Source organism: Linepithema humile, chromosome 3 (genome assembly GCF_040581485.1).
Source record: "Linepithema humile isolate Giens D197 chromosome 3, Lhum_UNIL_v1.0, whole genome shotgun sequence".
Classification (NCBI taxonomy): domain Eukaryota; kingdom Metazoa; phylum Arthropoda; class Insecta; order Hymenoptera; family Formicidae; genus Linepithema; species Linepithema humile.
This window is the reverse complement of record NC_090130.1, coordinates 2,634,102-2,654,655: the sequence shown is the minus strand read 5'-3', so window position 1 is coordinate 2,654,655 and position 20,554 is coordinate 2,634,102. Positions and strand designations below refer to the sequence as shown.

General features: G+C 41.6%; 2 protein-coding genes and 1 long non-coding RNA gene across 5 annotated transcripts in view; 1 reads left to right on the top strand and 2 right to left on the bottom strand.

Moving 5' to 3' along the window:
- Positions 1 to 20,554, bottom strand: part of LOC105676360 (uncharacterized) — a 205,804-nt gene that overhangs the window by 129,836 nt on the left and 55,414 nt on the right. For both annotated transcript variants that reach the window (XR_010889286.1, XR_001101376.2), the window contains exon 3: positions 2,031 to 2,124. This is a non-coding gene — a long non-coding RNA (uncharacterized lncRNA). The remainder of the gene's footprint in view (positions 1 to 2,030; positions 2,125 to 20,554) is intronic.
- Positions 7,797 to 14,851, top strand: LOC105676353 (uncharacterized). 2 transcript variants are annotated; one of them, XM_012374156.2, is made up of 9 exons: positions 7,797 to 11,252; positions 11,465 to 11,709; positions 11,780 to 11,957; positions 12,181 to 12,347; positions 12,503 to 12,684; positions 13,211 to 13,322; positions 13,402 to 13,584; positions 14,108 to 14,222; positions 14,473 to 14,851. In XM_012374156.2, the coding sequence occupies exons 1-9, from the start codon at positions 8,204 to 8,206 to the stop codon at positions 14,475 to 14,477; spliced, it is 4,236 nt and encodes a 1,411-aa protein (XP_012229579.2). In that variant the 5' UTR covers positions 7,797 to 8,203; the 3' UTR covers positions 14,478 to 14,851. The 2 variants fall into 2 exon arrangements, with proteins under 2 accessions (XP_012229579.2, XP_012229578.2); XM_012374155.2 differs by having other exon boundaries at positions 7,802 to 11,252; positions 14,108 to 14,350.
- On the bottom strand, positions 15,612 to 19,821 carry baz (bazooka). Its single transcript, XM_067352221.1, has 2 exons — positions 15,877 to 19,821; positions 15,612 to 15,793 (listed from the first exon to the last, which is right to left on the bottom strand). Exon 1 carries the CDS (start codon positions 19,248 to 19,250, stop codon positions 16,353 to 16,355), a length of 2,898 nt encoding a protein of 965 aa, XP_067208322.1. The 5' UTR covers positions 19,251 to 19,821; the 3' UTR covers positions 15,612 to 15,793; positions 15,877 to 16,352.

Here is a 20,554-nt window from a genome sequence, read left to right as displayed (position 1 = left end):
ATTTTCCCGCCCCGCGAAGCACCGAATGGCGTTTAACGCGGGATGAATGTGCGCGCACGCATGCATTCACGCGTGTGAACGCCGGCACGCATAAATACACGCATTATCCCACGGTTAGGAAGTTAAATAACGACACGTTGTACGCAAGCGTGTGTGCAGGTGCGTACTAATGACTTTCTTTTTTTAAAGCTTGCACTCCGATAAATTTCCAGACGTCTGACCACTGCCGTTTATTAGCTACTTTAATTTTTACGATACGCGAACCGTCTACGGACAAAGGCGGAATTTCTTCTCTCCAGAGAGAGGTTTTATTTAATTTATGATATATACAGAAAGTAGAATAAAAGAAAATATGGCGCAAGTAGCGTCGTATATTCGCGTAAATGTGCATCTGTATTTTTACTACTGATTTTATCTCGAATGTAACTCTCAATATCTCGCTATTTATCCTCCGAGGAAATTGTATCGTGCAAGAAATGTCTCTCCCCCTTCCCCTCCTCCCCGCCCATGTGGAATATTATTTAGTACGAACGACACGCATAATTGTATACACATGAGATTCGGTGCGTGATACGGAAATTGCATCTACGCTTAATGAGCGTTAGTAGTTTACAGCAGATATTGATGATGATTGAAACATCGGTGGGAAGCAGAAATTAGCACCGCGGCTGATGAGCTTTACGGTAACCGTTCACAAAGTGAGGAGACGCGACTATCGTCTGCCTCAACTAGATGATTAATTTCCTTTGAGAATCCGCGTTCGTATATCCATCAGTTCCAAGCATCGGGATTGCACGTATAACGCATAGCGATCGCAAGCGTCAGAAAAATATATTTTATTCGTAGCAAATCCAGAAAGCGTTGTCAATATTGACAAAAAAGAGCCGAAATAAAAATATATATAAATTATTGCAACATATTCATTTGTGAAAAAAAATGCATGGATATTATGTGACATATTTCGTATTTTCACCCATGAATCGCCAAAGTAACGTTGACGTCATCTTGCACATGTACGGACGATAAATTACGGCTGAAGCTTAGGCGAGGAGGAGAGGATTGGTCGCGATAAAATAGTCTCGAGAAAAATCTAGGTCGTTAGGCGTCGCGGCGCCGCGTGGTGTTCAAACGGCGCGTCGCCTCGTGACGAATTTCTCGGATGGCGGTAAAGTATGCTGGACGAAACAGCGACATATATTTTTGAGTTTCTCTACATTTCGCTCATTGGAATTCAAGCCAAGTGAACTAAGCAAAGCGAACAAAAGTGTATCGCGATGTAATCTCAACGAAATCATGATTAATATAATTAATAAATTGGAGATGGTATGTTATTGAAACTAATTAAATTTGTCACAGTTAATACCTCGCAGCGGGCGCATATGAAATATTGTTACGGTTAAATCGCGAAAGATTATAGTACAAATTGTCAGAGAATGCAAATTGCAATGTTCAACAATAGATGATACGCGTTTGTAAATGCGCTTATATTTATTCGCATAGATTTTGAGGCAATTAGTGGTCTGAAATAAATCTTCCTAGTTGTACGGCTCGTCGAAATCCGGTAGATACTAAAGTGGTTATACGTTACTTTACGGGCATTAAAATGGGACATGAATCGCCGATTAAATTTCACAGCCTCAATCAAGAAGCTTAATGCTATCGCGGTCGGCTTCTCGCTCCAAAGCTTATAAAACCGTGCATCTGCATTTGTTCGCAGATACTGCCGTTAAAACAAAGCAACTATATAAAAAATTGCTATCGAAGTTAAGCATCTAGCGCCGAGTTGTACAAATACAAAGAAGCGTACGCCGAAAAAAAAAATATGTGCAATGCAGAGAGAAAATGTAATAATGGAAATATATTCCAGAATATAAAGCACCTTGCAAAGAAAGAAAATATTTCACTAAAAATTATTTATTTGAAAAAATAAACTTTTTTCTTCTCTTTTTAAGGATTAAAGGTATTCTTTTATACGAGACATGGAGATTCTCGTTGTGGTTTCGCTCTATCGCGAACAGAGAACTACTTACCGTTATCGTGATCGATCTGTCTTTTCCTTTTGACAAATAGTGATGTCTGCTTCCCGTGACTCGCTGCCATCGCTGCCTGCACTTTAGCTAATACCTAGAAGAAAAAAGACGAGCGTGAGATTTACGAAGGGTGCGCATCACATATTTTTAAAAGCAAACGCAAAATATGCGCGGAAGATAATCGCGCGCGAGAGAAAAATCGGCACCTCGCAAATCGGGGAGATTTGATTGGCGGGCATAGATTAAGTTCTCCAGCTTTTCAGTTTAATGGAACGCCAGATCGGATTTGATATTTCAGATTACGTGGATGGGTCCACACTGATTGACGCCGCGGATATTGCTAAGCCTGCCGTAATACGATTATTAAACGAGTACGCTCCACGCTGGAAACTCACGATGACAACGCGTAGGAAATCGAATTTATGCACCAAAAGGAAGGTAGGAGACACGAAGGAGGCAAACGCGCATCTCATAATTTATTTCGCATCTTGGAATAATTTATTCGACATCGTTCGATGGATAGGCAATATTAATTACCATGTTAAGTCCATTCTCGAGCGTCTTTTTTCACAAGCGCAACTCGCCATTATTGATCGATGCTATTAAGAAATAGTGTCGCCATCAACTTTTGCTTACATTTCTTATGTTTGACTTACATTTCACTTATACAAAGGAGCAATTTGTGCGAGTTTAAGTAAGAATGCATTTTCTTGACAGGTTCACGAATTCGCGTAATCTAATCTCTGTCCGCGGTCCCGTATTCATCAGCGGATACCGCGAATATATTGCGGAAGCACGGTAGCATACGTATGGTCAATGGAAACTACAGGGAAGTTTAACATCATGTAGAAGGATAACTTGAGGAAGACAATCTAACTATCTTGCGCACGTACGACGGCGTAACTGAAGTAGGTAGCTAGCGCTTCCAACACGTACCGAAGTCTGCTTGAGAAATACTTTCCTCACTGTATAGCCAGGATATCTGTCTCCCGGGGGTCGCAATGAAGTATTTGCGCACTCCATATTCGGCATACTCATATTAATATTAATGCTGGCAAATTAAATGTACGCTTTAATCCGTATATTTCAGAGTGATATAAATCAACATGCATTTTTTAAACGAATTTATGCATCGGATATGTTCAAATATTTCAACAAGTGTGTTACAAATTTCCTTGCAAAATTTTATTAGCAAAAATTTCACTCACACGAAGATGCGCATGCACTGGCGAACTTTGATACATACGGAGAATCGTTTTTCACTTTTTTTTTAACAATACTCAAATTTGCTTTCTGTAAACTAGATTGAAATAGCGCGCGAATACGAATGCTGAGATGAATTAAACATCACTTGTAGAACAATGCCGATGGTCAATAGCATTTATATTTCTATCGGAGCAGGTGGCGACGCCTTTCTTTTCTGATGTCTATCGGGGAACACGAGCGATAGGCGCGGAACGTCGTAAAATTTGCATATTGAAGGCATCGCGATTCCTTATCAGACTGTCGGGAATCCAGGATCATCGTCGACAGCGTTCGTTTGCATTTCTCTTGGTGCAAGGAGTACGAATGCGAAGCGAAGCAGTAATGCCATACATTTCTAAGTAACGCGGCAATATTCACTAGGAATGCATGATTCTAAAGTATCTCATCTTTCCTCGGCACTCTACTCTTTATTACGGCATACTACGAGCAAACGAGCATTCTCGATATCGGTCTATTGATATAAAACGTTTATTTGTATTTGCCCAACTTCCGGGAGACCGGTTAAATTGAACTTCTTCATTTTACTATCCCCTCCCATCCATTGTCTACAAATAAAACTCATATCGCTACTATTGTCGCAACTGCATCATTTAAGTTTACCGAGTTTTTTGCCATGAAAAAAGCACCCTCCTTTGAAAAGCTTCGCAAGAAAAACTAGTAAGACATAAAACACGCGTAAAAAAAAAAAAAGCAATTCCGCGCACAAAAGACGCTTCACAATTCTGTTAAGCATATTTTGATTTTAATTCGTGCGTAATTAAAGACGGCGCTTCGACTTGACTCGCAGCGCGACGTTTTAATCTCGCGGTTTGATTACGCGACACAAACATTTCTATAAAATAAATAACGCGGCCGTCGTACTCAACGGCGTCGCACCCTTGTGCAGCTGTTTTATTATGCATTCGCGCGTATTTACATGCTCCATTCATAACTAAAAAATCTCAGAAGGAACGGACGATTCATAATTCAGTTCGCCCTCCGCGCTCGGGATCTAAAATCGTCTCTTCATTTAAACTTCTCTCTCTCTTACTCACAATCAGGCGACCCTTCATGCCGAGCGCATAAGAATTCAACATTACTCGATAACTAATTTACATCCGACTTCGCCGAAGTCCAATGCCACGGGTAGGTGCAGTAAGGCGCGCCTAAATAAAACATCCGCCGGTACCGAAACTCCGACCCTCCCCCTCGCCGTTGACCTTTCCGACGCCGGGTTCAACGACACGCGCGGCGACACTCCCCGGGGACGCATGGGTATAAAAATTGTAAATCGCTGAATATGGACGGGCGTATCCGGTGGGAATAATCCCACATTACTATCGGCCTCAGAACTTCCGTCTCGGTCATCGTGAGTTATGCGTCTAGCAAGATGCAGGCCGGAGGCGGAGGCGTCCTCCCCGACGTTCCGCCACCGGCTTCTTCATTAATGGTAATGATCGCGCAGTCCTGGCAGTCTACGGAAGAGCTCCGCGAAAGGAAACGTCGCGATTTGTATTCAGGACGCGGGATACGCCGGGAGCCAAGAGTCAGGGGCGCGGCGCGGGGGCAGGCCGGTGAATTCGCGAAATAAACCCCCCGTCTACGGGTAGGCTACGCTGACTCGACGCGAGCGAGCGAGCAAGAGGGAGTGAGAAGGGGAGGGGAAGAGGAGGAGGAGGAGAAGGCGTGCGCCCTCGCGCTCCAGTTCGACTTCCGACAATAAAAGTGAACTAAGGCTACGCACTCCGGCGACAGCCGAGCGGTCTTTTATTCGACGGTGGGCGCTTCGCCGTGTCCCGCTGCTTCGTATAAACAGAGAAGATTGGGAAATCATTTCTAAAGCATTATGTTTCGCCAAGCAGAACAAACCGCTAGATTGTATTCTCTTGCTATTTGCTAAATGTAGATGAATCTGCATAATTTGAGCAAATCTTTTCTTCAATAACAGAGTTTGATTAATCTTAACGGTGTGATCGTTGATTGCGCAATTGCAAATAGTTGAAATAACACGGTTTTTCCCTACGTCGCACTAATTGCATATTCATGATTTCTCAGTAAATTACGTTATCGAATTATTGTGAGGTAGTTATCTCCGTTTACGTTTTACGTGTGTTTTACATTTACGCGTGAATTTGTGTGCATGTTTGTATTTGTAGAATTGTTCTTATGATAACCAACGGTATGCGCTTGAGCAAAGGTACTTAAGGCGAGGACAGTCTTTTGTTAGCTACCCTTTTCTTCGAGACGTGGACGCAATTAAAAATATACGCTCAGTTAATTCTCAAATAAATTCATCTCAGCTAAACTCGTGCAACGGAAAGTTTAGATATGACATGCAAACGGAAAAGTAAATCAACATAAATAAATTCAACATAAAAAAGAAGACACAGATACTTCAGTAATAAATAAATGAAAAGAAATTAATTCTTTAAAGCGATTTTATCGATAAGCGTTACATGTTACAGTATTTATAAAATAAATTTATAATGATTGGATTGGCGACTTATAGAAATATTTTATGTTATATCTTCTTATATCTCTTATATTTTCAAATAAAAAAATTTGCGACAAATCTTCCGCATGGATATATCAACGTACGAAACATACGATAAATCCAGATCAATAAAGAAGAACGTAAAAATCCGGCGTTTTATCGCTATAATAAAATAGAAGAAGCCTTTGGAAATTAGCACCGTTTGATTGCGACAAAAGTCTGTGCGGCAAAATTATTTCAGTTTATCACCGCGGCTGCTGTCTCGCCAGAATAATTATTGTTGGACTTTACGACAGAAAATATCGCCAAGCGCCATAGATTGATCGTCGACAATCGATGATACTGCTACATATTAAGTTTACGCGTAAAATTTTTTCGGAATTACTATTGCTAAAAATTGATTCACAAGAAGATTAAAAACAAATTATGTAGTTTTTACAAGTTGTTAAATGTGTAAATATTGAAGATTTTATTTTATTATTAGAATTTTATTATTAATAATTTTAAAAATTTGATTTTGTTATATTATAAATACTCAAATATCATTTTTATTTAATTCAAGCCTAAAAAAGGTAGAAACAGTTTTGTATTTATTAAAATTTTATAAATGTTTTACGAATTTTACCATGCAAATGTTAAATATCATACTCAGTAATTTTCAATCTTTTATAGATTTTTCAATATTACATTTTAATGAAAACATGTAACGTGATTATTTATGCTGAATATTATCTACTAAACGCAGTTTCCAAGTTATTGAAATTGACAATTCAATAATTAATGTATAAAAAAAGATTTACAACGCAAATTTCTTTCGATGCTTTTCGTATCGCTGTGTGCGCTATTTCTACAAGAAATTCCGCGTATTTTTGGAAAGCGCAGTTGGAAAGGTGCGCGAGCGCGCGATGTGCAAGCTGCGAGTTTATTTTCGGTGGAAATCCTACATGGTGCGAAACAGCATCCGATCAACTTGAAAAACGCGCCGTGGTTCTGTTGCGTGAAATTTTCAAGGCCGCAGAGAAAGCTTTCCGGGGCCATTGTATCGAGTGTCATGTCGCTGTTTTGGGAATTTTGTCAAAACTCAGACTCATGCGCTGATTCATTCCGCGAAGGAACGTCACGTGTCGCTACGAGGCAGCGCTTGGTCATCGCTAGTACATGCCCTCTCGCAGGATTAGTCAAATCCAAAAATAATATCGCGCGAGCGTATCGCGCACCGCGATGCAAATGGACACAGCAATGTAAATCAGACGTTCTAAGCTCTCTGAATTTAAGATCCAGTGTCTGGCGTAACACAGCGTTATACCGCTGAGCACAGATAATGCCTAGAGTTATTGCGGAAATAAATACAATCGAGTACACGGCGCATAGATACGGTGGGCTTTTAGAGGGCGATGTTTATTCAACACCTTGAAGATTTCACGTACCGACCAACTATTAATATGCTCCGCTGTGAAAATCAGCGACTGAAAATATGGCAGCCTATATAACAGGCTGAGAAGCCTGTGGGTACATAAAAATAACTCGGCGTCATCACCTTTTATATCATTGTAAATTGCTCGATTATTATCTGATAACAGATAATGAATAAGTAAGGAATATTTCAAGCAACATTTTATATCAGTATCTTTAATTAACAGGCTATTGTTCACTATTACCATGCTCCTCGGATAGATCGGATCCGTATATTTTGAGAAATATTCATCGTTTCCATTCATACTTTTCCATTAATTCAAATATTTCAGATGCGATTGTTAAAATGCAGGAGCGGAAACTGCACGGGCGGAATCGCATATCACTTTCAGTGGGGAACATTTCCACATCGATTAAAGCCCGCGGCAGCCGCAACGATATTTTTTTCAACGAAACCGTACATTGGAAGAGCGCGCGCGTTAGCCCGTATTTCTCTGTTTTGATTTCGGCCGGCGGTGCGCGGTGTGCAAAGTGGACTTGAAAATAACCCCGCCGCAGGAGGACCACCCGATCTATAAATAGCTTACCGACGTGAGTATCTTTGTCGCCGGTTCGGCACCGACTACGTGCGGTTCGGTCGCAAAATCCGCCGATACAGTTCGCGCGAGTGCGTTCGTCGCCCGGAGACGTCGCCGCGATGCACCTGACACCTTCGCTGTCTCGCAACGGACGGCTGTCGACGACGATGAATTAGAAGCTGCCAGCTCAAGTGCGCGAATACGAAAATCAAGAGAGAAGAAGAGAGATGTGCGTTACGCGGAGAGGAAGTCTATCTGGTGGAACATGATCGCCGTCAGACGTCCCGTGACTTCCGTCGGAATTTTCGGCGTTCGCGTATAGCCGAACTGGAAGGAACTTAAAACCGCGTTTCGAGTGAATCTAAATAAAGAACTATGCAGCGCGGCGGCTGAGGCGCGGGGCGCGGTGCCTCGCCGCACGGGATATGCGAGAGTGAGTAAGAATGGTACAGCGAGCCGCATGCAGCAGCGAGACGAGCGCATCCCTCAATGGCGTGCGGAACGGCGAGCGCGAAGGAGAAACGTCCGGCGTCGGCGTCGCGACGGATGCGGTGGTAGCGCGAGGTGCCGTTACGAACGGCGAGGTTACGGCTTCCCTCACGCGCGGCAGCGGCGGCAGATTCTCCCTGTTCAGGTGGTTCAAGCGTAATCGCGACTCAACCGTGGAGAAAGAACGGCGAGCGAGCGCGAGGCCGAACGATGACAGCGTCGTTCGACGTCGCAGCAGCGTCTACTCCAGCGCGGAGAGCGTAGACACCTTCTACAGCACGACGACGGTGCGCAGTTTCGCGTTTCACGCGGGAACTCTCGGCCGTTGCGACGTGCTGTCGCTGGACATCCTTAATCAGGCCGCCGAGGTCGGCCCGTTCGCCGCCGGAGCCTCGAAGGTGTCCGTGGGCAACAAAGAGAACGACGCGTCGGCGGCGGTCGCCAGCACGCTACCGACGAACGTGCACTCCAGGAGGCGAGACATCACTGCCAGATACTCGCTGCACCCGTCGACGACCTTCGGCTCGTGCGGAAATTTTCCGACGCCCGGGTTATCGAGCGCATCGAGAAGACACGACGAGCGCGCGAGGACCGGTTGCAATGGATCTGCGCGGCGGCGGGTTCACGTGAAGGGAAAACGTAAAGCGCCCAACCCTCCCGGCGCGGTGGTCAAGGTCGCGGAGGTCGATGCACGCGAAACGTCCGCGAGGCACAGCGGCAGACGAAAACGGCGGGCGCCGCGACCGCCCCTGGAAAATCGTTCCGCCGAAGAGCAGTCGGGACTGCTCATCACCAATGGCGGTAACATGGAGATAGAGGAGCGGAAGAATGCCGACGAGGGACAATCGATCAGTAACGACACACTAGTTCTTCAGGGTGGTATGCTGCTGTCGAAAAAGGAAGTTGGCAACAAGGAACTTTTAAAGGCCGCGAAGAAGGACGACGCCGGAACGTCCAGCGTGACAGTTCATCAGGAAAGAGCGCACAGTCCCATCGGCGGAACTCTGAGCGCAGCCATGCCGCGACCTTGGTACAAGCGCAGCGTTTTCGAGCACTCCCGTGACTCCGGCTCGTCGAAAAGAGGCGTTTTTCGCAGCCCTGCGACATCCGTTGAAACGAAGGAAGAATGCATCGGCACGAACATGACTGCTACCGCGAATTATTCCGTCGACGCTTCTCTGTCGAGATTAAATTTTTTCCATCGCGGAGAGCGACATAGCGACGACAGAAAGCGACAGGAGGCTAAACGAAAGTCCGGCCTGTCCATCCTGACGAACATCAGCGAGCTGGATAAGGAAGCGGCGGCGATCGTGCAGGAAGAGCAGGCGAGAACGAGAGCGTCGATGTTGTTGAAATCGTCACAATTCGCCGACGCCTTCGAGAAGAGCGATGACGTCAACGAGGAGATTGTACAGGACATCGTTACCTCGGCGATGGAGAGCTCGTCGCCGCGACGGGGCACGCGTGCGCTGATCTCAAAATTCAATGCCATCAGCAACATCACCAAGGTCACGGTCAATGCCAACTTCTTTGCGCGAAGAGATCAGCCGGGTTGCAGACTCGATCGAGACGCGGCGAGAAACAGCAGATTCGAGCAGATCGGAGATTGGAGAAACCAGAGGTTCTCGGTGCAGCAGGATCTCGGCCAAAACGTGCGCGTTGACAAAGACATCTCCAGATATTTTTTGCCACAGCAGAGACCATCGAGAAGTAAAACTGAGACAGCACACGCGGACGTGAAGCCGACAAACATAAAAATTGCGATCAAGGAGCAGAACGATCAGCTGATGCAAGACACGTCTAATAGAATATCTCTTTTGCAAAGCCAGCTCGCTGCAAATCGGGCGAACGAGAAGATTCAGAAGGACATCATATCGCCGGTAACTGAAGAGAAAATAAGATCGCGACAAGAAATCAGAAGAGAAAAGAAGGAGAAAGAATCGCCGAGATTAAACAGCGAAATTAGTAGAAAATTTTTGCTCTCCCGTGCTCGTAATTTAGCTGAAAGCACGGAAAACGCGTTAGGTCTTCTTCGAGAGAAGGCGGAGCGAGATGGCGAACGGCCGGAGGGAACGCAGAAGGAATTCTCCGACATCTTCGACGAGATCGACCGGCAGCTGCGCTCAAGAGAGTTCAAGCTGATTGAGCGAAGACCAGCAGTCGAATCCGACAGAGCCAAAGTTCCGAAGGATGAAGCTACGTCGAGTAAAGTGGCCAAAGTGCTCGATATCCTGGTGGAAGCCGAGAAGGATGGCAAGACAAGATCAGCGATACAATCTGCACGATCGATACCGGGCAAGGAAGCCTCGCGTTTGATTGACTCGGATCAGAAGGCGAAGTCTAGTAAGACAAAATCAACCGTCCTCAATACCGTCGAGGACCCAATTACCGCGGATTTGAAGGAGATGCTGAAGGAGATGAAGCACTCGTTACCGAAGCGGCCGAAACCGAAGAAGGTTACGTCAAATGACGGCGACATTCTCGAAAAGGTTGAGAAACGCTCGCCCGTATCTGCGAACAAGACGTACGTCGCGTCGGTCACGTCGACGAGGACGGATGCAACGTCATTGAACGATTACGAGGCGGATAAGCAAAAGGTGTCCTCGTCCGTGCAAACCAGTGGAAACATTCGTAGATTGAATCAGCCTTCTACTTCCGCAGAACGACCATCTACGTCGGGTTGGAAACACGAGAACGTGCTCTACAGAACTTCTGGCAAGGGTTCGGCCCTCGTGAAGAATACTTTTCAACTGATACGACCGCGCGATTTCGCCGAGATAGAAGCGATGAAGACTACGAAGGAGGTTTACAAGGAAAACACTTATGCGAATGTGATAGAACCATCTCTGTACGCGAATGCTCACGTTCCTCCCGCCTCGCCAAAACAACAACCAGATCCGACACGATCTAAGGATATTTCGCAAAATAGTAATGTTAAAGTACCGTCCAATATTGTGATCGAGAATAAAATCACGCTAAACGAAGATGAGTTTTCAGAGGAAGGTAATATCGTAAATTACATTCTAAAATTATACGCGTCGACGACAAAATGTTTATTTGTAAAACAAAATTTCCACATTTTAATTATTTATTCTCCAAGCGAAGAAAATAAATAAATAAATGTGTAATCTCTAGAAATATTTAATTTTAGAAAAATATTTGCCTTGATTTAATTTTAAGGGAAATTTTACAACACGGATTATTACGTTGTTTAGACGATAATTCAAGAGAGAGGAACATGAATACCCTGGCTATAAATCGATTGCTAAGAAAGCTGGAAGGGGCCATCGCATCAGGCCATCATCAGCAAGCTGCGGGATTAGCGAAGGAATTGGCAAGGCTCAAGATCCATTGTTCTGTGATACGACAGCGTTCGGCGGCGCGTTTGAAGGATCAGTCGATTAAAGTCAATATGTATATCGAAGACAAACTCGCGCACCAAGGGCCTATACCGCTTCAGGTAAGTAACCGATACTGACGATCGCTCAATATGCAAACAAAACGTTTCACCAACCGGACTATGATAACAGCTGCCGACGGGAATGACGGTGGCCGAACTCAAGACAAAGATACATACGGAATTCGAGATACCCACGAACGTGCAGCGATGGATCGTCGGGAAAAACTTGGCCGATCGCGACGACGTTACGCTCAACGAATTACACGCAGTGGATGGCTTACCGGTGTTTCTTTACCTCGTAGCTCCTGGTAATTTAATTTATTTTGATATGGCTTCTGCTCTGATTAAACAAAGCGTATTCTTTCGTTCTTTATTCTAAAGCCTATTTTTTATCACGAAACACAATGCAAAATGAAAATGTAGTGGCTTATATGAAATATAGAATATTATGTGCATAGAATTATAATTATTATATAAGATATTCTCTATACACTCTCCTCTAAATTACATAAATGTGTTAAAAAATTTTAGAATTGCATATCGACAATGCAACGCAAGCGAGCAAAGCGCAAGTCGCGGAAGATGAAGTTCCTGAGGATTTGCCGCAAGATCCGCCAGCGGTAGTCTTGCAAACAATCGAAGAAAATCAGGAAATTATCGAGAGAGAGGATGTAACGTTAGCAACAAACGAGGATCAGGTAACAAATACGCAACGGCACACTATCTCACTGAAATGTTAGTTCTGCTTGTAAGCACAACTGTTGCGCTCTTTATTTGTTCCTTTGCTGGTTAGCGCATTTAAATCAAAGAGGAAGATACACGACGTACATTTCGATATCTTTGTGTGCAATAGCGAGACACCGTGGAGATAGACATATCGGAAGATGTCAAGATGGGACGATACGAGGAATTGATATCGTTGGAGAACTGGGACGTCATTCCGAATTCCGAGCCGATCGAGTGCCCAATATGCTTCGTTACATACGGGCCGCGCGAAGGTGTAATTCTCAGGGACTGTTTACACATGTTCTGCAGGTATAAACCCTTTAATCTGCCTTTCATCCCAACTTTGATTACTATTTAATCCCTTAAATAAAGAAACCAACTTTAGTGGTTTTATCGCGCTTTCAGATTATTTTATCGAAATATTGCCTTTGTTAAAAAGATGGATCCGCGTTCGTTTACTATAATTGTTCACTCGCTCATCGATTCTAATTTATCGCGAAATGCATTTGGCATACTTGAATGTATATATGTATGTATCACGTTACACATTAAATCGTGATGCATCATACTTGTATATTTATCTGCTCCATACGTTGATTCATGCGCATTACAAATGCGGCAATTATGCTAGTGCTATTGCGAAACACATATGATTAAAGCGTGAATATTGCGCAGATTCTGCTGTGCAGTATAAATTCGCAGAAATAAAATAAAAGAATACGCAATTATCCAATTGCTATTTTTCTATTTACTTGTCTATTTATAATTAGCAATGCGTGCACATTTTGTTCCGAAACCGTACAGTGAATGCCGCATGAATTATATATTCACACAGGCCATGCATTGCCAATACAATCGCGTACTGCGAGGAAGCCGAGGTGAAATGCCCATACAGAGACGCCGACTATACGTGTGAATCAACCCTTCAGGAACGTGAGATCAAGGCGGTAAGCTTCTGTTTAAGATTAACTGCTCTAAGTTTTAATAAAGTTTGCGGGATGATCCTATTATTGTTTACGCGCCCAGCTCGTCGAGCCGGAAGTTTATCAGCAACACCTCGCGAAGTCGATCGCGCAAGCGGAGAACAACGCTGGAAACAAGGCTTTTCACTGCAAGACACCGGACTGCCCTGGTTGGTGTATTTACGACGATGACGTGAATAATTTCCTGTGCCCCGTGTGTGGAGCTAATAATTGTCTTACCTGTCAGGTGAGCTCTATACAAAATTTTACGTCTATCGGAAATAATAAGAGATAAATTTAGAAAAACCACAATGCAATAAAAAATATAATATATATGAGATAGAAAATACTGCTACTGCGAATGCGGAGACAATATTTTAACAAAATGTAACAGTTTCAAGCTTTACTTATATATTGCTACATATGTTTTAAACAATATTAAAAGCTGTTTTAATCGTAATATACGTCAATGTTTAAATGTGCCTATTCTCTCTTTCATGTTTTGTTTTACCGTTTCCTAAGATACAGTTTTCAATAGTTTTCGTTTCAATTGCATAAAATATCAACAAAACTATTATAACTAACACAATGTAATTAAGAGATGCTTAAAAGTGTTAGCCATTGTTATTTCCTTTTTTGGAGTATGTATTGCCGCAAAATTGTACTTATTTAGTGATAGATGCGTTTAAAAATTAAATAAAAAAATCAATATATAAAAATAACAAGAATTTTTTTAGTAACATATTAAGCATATAGATTTGATTTCAAAGGTTGTTCACACTGGGAAGAATTGCAAGCAATATCAGCAGGAGTTGCAACTTTCGAAAGAAACTGATCAAGAATCTAGAAGAACAGCAGCAATGCTCAAGGAAATGGTTGACAGAGGTGAGGCACTTGCCTGTCCGACATGTGCCGTCGTTCTTATGAAAAAATGGGGTTGTGACTGGCTAGTTTGCTCAATGTGTAAAACGGAAATATGTTGGGTTACCAGAGGGCCGCGTTGGGGTCCAGGAGTGAGTTAAACTTTTTCTCCATAATTTCTCAAAATCCCTAAGAGCTTATGTAGACTCTAGCGAACGCAAATTTAACAATTAATCGCCACATTTTACAATCTTATTAATCAGGCTTGTTGCAGGGTAAAGGTGATACATCCGGTGGCTGTAAATGTGGTGAAAATGGAATCAAGTGTCATCCCCGTTGCAATTACTGCCACTGAAGAATTATAATTGCCATGACAATAAGTGAACATGACATTTATGATGACAATAAGATGTCTCTGAAATGCTTTTATATCATTATTCGTATTTGACACATAACGATTTACAGATCTGATTGCGATGCGGCTTTTTATATGTATTTAATATAAGTTCGACTCTGATAAAACAGTGTGCAATAGGAATTACACGCTGTTTGCTCAATGATTAATCCTTCTCTCTCACCGGCACTGTCCGTGACAGAATTTTAGATGGAAGGAATTAGAAGTGAGATACTAATAAAAAGAAGCACACACCTAACTTTGTACCGATAGTTCTTATTCCTACCGTAAATACAAGGCGTAGAGAAATAAACTTTACTTAAAGCTTTAGATAATTTAAAATGTATCATAAATTATCGGTACAAGTATTTTTTTTTAATTATACAGGCACCGATTTTTCGTTCTCGTTCGAAGCTGTCTCATTTATACCGATCTGTTTTAATCGATCAACCAATGTGGACTGATGATGCGTTAGCTGCTGATTTAAGTTGTTACCGCCTGCACTCTGTAACAACTGAACAAGTTGTACCCGCGCCGTTGTAAGATCCATTTTGCCATATCTCAAAAGATTTTCCTTGTTCAGCATACGTCCCTCCAGTATACCCGCTGCAAGAAAAATAGATAAGTTTACATCCATCCATTTTTTATAATTTAATATTTTCTGAGATATTTTGCTTACCCAATAAGATAACTTGTGGAAATTTTCTATTAATTTTTTCGAAAGCAGCAACATTTACGTCATAACCAAACACAATGGAGAAATGCGTCGAATACAATGGCAAAGTCGCCGCGTAAGGTGAATCTTTCAATGCTATTTTCATAATCTTTTTGCTATATCGTTTGTAATACATATTCACCTTTTTCAATGCAACTTGAAACTCAAACTGTTCCTCTCCTGACATAGAATTTTGATGGCAAATGGCAACCATTTTGGAATTGTCAAACCAATTCCGGGCCTCCCGTGCTATTATTCTTTGGTAAGGATTATATTCCTCCTCCTCATCTTTCTTCTTCGCGGCTTTTCTTGCATTGTAACATAGTTCCTCTAATTTTTTGTCTTTATTTGGAGAAGGGTAATAAGGCGTCAGAAATTCATTTACCAACGCCCTTAAAAAGTGCGTCGGCCTGGGTCTTTGTATATTAATTTTGCCTCGAAAACGCTTCTGTTGGTAAAGAATTGTGTTTGGAGTAATCTGAAATACTGAAACATTCAATATATTAGTATCGTTAAACACTGTAGCAAAAAATCGATTGAGAAATAATCAAATAGAAATTTATACCCACCAGCATGATTTTTGCGAATTTTATTTATGACGTTATCTTCAATATCAAATAATACTTTAATAGAGATCCCAGATCGTTATAGATCGTGATAAATCGATGAGAACGACGGAAGTATATTTTGGAAGTTCGAACCGATCGTTAACAGAATAAATCTTACTCCTTCTTACTCCGGTTACTTAATTTCGGTATCGTGTAAATCATATTCAAGTGTTCGTATCATATTAAGTACATGATCCATTAAAAACAAGTACAAAATTATATATATATACAGAATTATTTACTTTTTTTTAATAATATATAAGGCACTTTGGAACAGATCATATATATATATATATATTTATATATAGGTAAAATATATATTTATATATACCGAAAATGTATATATATGTATATATTTGCAGATACGCTATAAGTGTGTATGTATTATTTATTTATATTGAATTCCGTATTTTATACGTTGTAAACTGCTTTCGCGTTTAGGCAATGTAATTGATCGTTCCGCTGCAATAGTTACTAGTTTCGTGCCTTGCTTCTATACTATCGCCAAAATTAAGTGATTTCCTGTTTTTGCCCAATCGTAGCATCGAGCGAATGCCGCCTTTTTTTCGCGAACGCTTATATCGATCGTCTAATGCTGAATTAAGAGAAGCCTGCTTCACGTCTCCGCGACTATTTGAAAAACCTTCTCGCTCATCTTTGATATTATTGCTGCTCGTAACTTCGCTGTCGTCGTCAACAAGCCAGTGTTTCCTCGGCAACAGAAATTTATTATTACATCCTGGTATAGTGTACACGTATTCCGATTGAGCAGGATCGACAGACTTTTCGTAATGTTTTACTTTATTGTCGACACTCGTGTTTTCAGCTAAGGCTCCTTTATTTATATGTTTATCGAAATTATTCAACTTGCCGATCCTCTTCGAGTGATCTTCCAAGTCACTTGAGTGATTGCTCGTTTGACTGATTGATTTCTGATTACTTTGCTCCGCGTTCTTGTTTTCTCTGCCTTCGCGTAATTTTTTGTTCCTCTTGTAAGTGTCCGTGTTTTTAGCATCTAGAGCGGCGTGTCGTTTTTCAGACATGCTCTGCCTGCCAAGTGCATCACGAGAAAATTTATTTGAGGAATTTAATTCTTCCAACGATAATTGACTGTCATACGTAGGATCTCCGGAATATTGGCTGTCCTTGTCTTCGGTGTTGCGCTTGATGTCGTTCCCTTGAGAGCTGTCATTGTTGGATTCTTCTAACAATACTGATTCGATTCGGTCGTCGCGCGATCCTATAATCGTCTTCTTTACGTTACTAACAGGCTCCAGCCATGTTTTGTTGGTAGCAAGACAATAACTTTCGTTTCTTAAACTACTTTTACCATACTGCTCCGTTAATCTATCAATAACAGGATTCCATGGTGAAGCTGTTACGCAAGACAATAATCCTCCGTTATCCAGTATATCTGTCTGAGAATTTAAGGTGTTTTTGTCCTTCACTATGCCATCATTTACTTTCGTGGAATCCGATATGTATATGCTATTAACAGATTCTGGCTTACGATGAGATTGTAAATTATCTACAATATTTTTCTCATTTGCGTCGTACGATGATATCCTTCTAGCTATCGTAAGAGTAATCACACCTGTTACTGAGCTGTTTGTATTAAGCATTGCTCTTCTCAAAGTTTCCATCGCATCGGAATTTGATAAACCGAGTAAAGAAACACCGTTCACGTTGAGCAATTGATCATTGGTCCGTAAGCGACCATCCCTGGATGCTGCGCCCCCGTGAATAACGCTTTTTATAAAAATCCCCAAGTCCATACTGGTGTTGTCGTCAGAGCTGTTGGTTTTGCCTTTAACACTGACGCCCAAGCCAGCCTTCTCAGAATCGTGCACCGGTATATCTAAAGTCAATATCATGCGATTCTTCCGTGGAGATAAGACAATGTCTTCAGAGGATTTTGCTGGTTTATACGTGCATTTATCGTAACTGTGAGTGATCACTTTATTATCCTGCACATCATTCTTTTTTACCGGCGATTTATTTAACGCGCTCCAATATTTTGCATTATCCACTACGTCAACAGTGGAGGGATTCGATGCCGCTGTGCCCTGAGAATCCGGAATGTTTGAAGAAATTTCCTCTTGCCGTGATACTATCATTCTAACTTTGCCACCAGAGGGAATACTTCTGAGCAATGATACAACTTCCGCCTGGCTTTTACCTGTCATCTCTTTAGTATTTACTTCTAACAATCTATCACCCGACCTTAATCTGCCATCTTCCACCGCAGCACCTTTTGGTAATATATTCTTAATATATATGGGGCAATGTCCTCCAGCAGGATTATCACGTGTGGTAACACTAAATCCTAAACCATTACTTCCTTTCGTTAACTCTATTTCTATCATCCGTCCAATTTTCCTAGTGTTTGCAGTTTGTAAAAGATTATAATTGCTGCATTGAAGTCTTTTGATATTCTCATCACTTTCAGTTTTCTCTGATCCTCCACTAGTATTACCATGATTTTTGTGCAAGGATTTCTCACTCCTCGCTTTCTTCTTATGCTTAACAATAGAAATTTGTAAACAAGGATCATTCATGCATGTTCGAAAGATCTCCTGAACTTTTGAAAATGGTATGCGTAACAAGTTATGACCGTTTATCTTTATAATATTGTCATGCAAATCGATTTGTCCATCCCTAGCGATGCGGCCATTTGGTTCAACACCCTCGACTCTAAGTCCTTGATCGTTGCCTAGTAAGTCGTAACATGGCACGACATGCAGCCCCAGTGGTCCTGCTTCATTTTTTATCACAATCTCTCGCACTTCTTGATCTCCAGATGCAATGTTATTGCCGAATTCATATGAAATTTTAGAATCTTGGCCTAATGGTTCTCTACGCCGAGATTCTCTAGGTAGAGACTGAGCGGAATACGTTGTGAGAGAAGGTTCTCTGGTTGATAATGCGTGCATTGATAACCGTTTCGTACTTTCTCTCTTAATACTACTAATAGGTATAGAGGAATGAATATCAATTGGATAAACCTGCTCCTTGCCATCTGTATGGAAAAAATCAGGACTATTTGTGCCAACTGAACTTGCGCCATCTCCACCAATATGATTGATATCAGAGCTCGCAAAATGAGCCACAATCTGCTCTCTGTCATCGGCTACATCGCACAATCTGTCATCTGGATCCAACAAGCCGCCTCCAGTTAAAGAAGATAGACTGTTGATAGTTAAAATACTATCATTTTTACCAGTGGCCTTCTTGTATCTCAGAGTAGCCTCATGCATAAGATCTCTCACAAGCAGAGTGCCATCTCCGCATGGAACCACCACCCTGACGTTGTCGAAGCACACGGTTACCTTCATGCTCGCTACGATTTCATATTATAAAGATGTACGCGCACAGGTGCGTGCTAAAAATTACACACCACGATCGTGAAGAAATCACGTAACAATTTACGCCTGTCCTATATTAAACCAATGTAGTACACCGTCGCACGTGCTCTGGAATGTTGCGTATTGTGGAATCGACGCGAGTAATGAGATTATTGAGTGTTATTTGAGTCGCTCCTTTCCATATCTTGAATATGATTCATCGACGCAGTACGTTCTCTTTGCGATTTTTATCGGCAGAGTTATCACGATTTGTGAGGCGAGCCGGCGACACGAGGACTCGACGAAAACACACGAGAAATCGCTTCGGAGGAACTGATAAGACGGACGCGTACGCCCAACTTTATCGCGACATCAAATATGCAGAACAGACGCACTCGCCATTACAACGTTTCGTTCCACCGTTCCACTGTTGGAACGATCGGAACACTAGAATTGGAAAATATGCAAAGCAAGCAGTACTACCACCAGAAACCTCTGACCCTCCTGACATGCCGAAAGATAGTTTGATTCTCGGACAGCATGATCGTATTCGCTAAGACTTGCTATGAATTATACCAACCTTTTTTCACATACTGTGCCATTCTTGAGAAAATCTTCCACTCAGTTATAGTATTAACAAGAAAGATAAACGTACAGGATACGTTTCCTACAACAATGTTATTTATCACGGACTACGTAGAAATGGTTCTAGTCCGCCGTTTCTTATGTTAGTTACATATGGGCGGATTCACAATAAGCGACTATGCTTTGTCCATTTCATAAACGCACGTGTATTCATGTAGCTGCAATATATTCAATATCATTCGAAATTTTTGATATTTTACCTAATATAATGCCTTGAATAAAGAAACAACAATATTATGTCTTTCAATATCTTTAAAATATTAAAAAATTACTAAAAAGTTTTACTTATATTCTTACATGTCATAATATTATGTACAATAAATTCACTAGTTTTATTCATATAATTTTTTTAAATTTTGTAATAATATCAAATAAAATATTTATATGTCCAAATCACAAAACTGCCAATGTGGAAAAAGATAAACTCTGAACTAGTGCAGCCAGTTCAGCTATAAAGAACAGACCTATAGAATATATTTCATTGGCTGGGGATCAACAAGATGGCAAACATAATCTGAATGTGTGTCACTTTAAGTCAAAAAGTAAATGTAATAAACTGCAATCATAAAATTTACTCTAAAATAAAATAAAATATTTTATAAAAATTTTGTTAGAAGAAATATAACTTGTAAGATAAAAATTCAAAGACT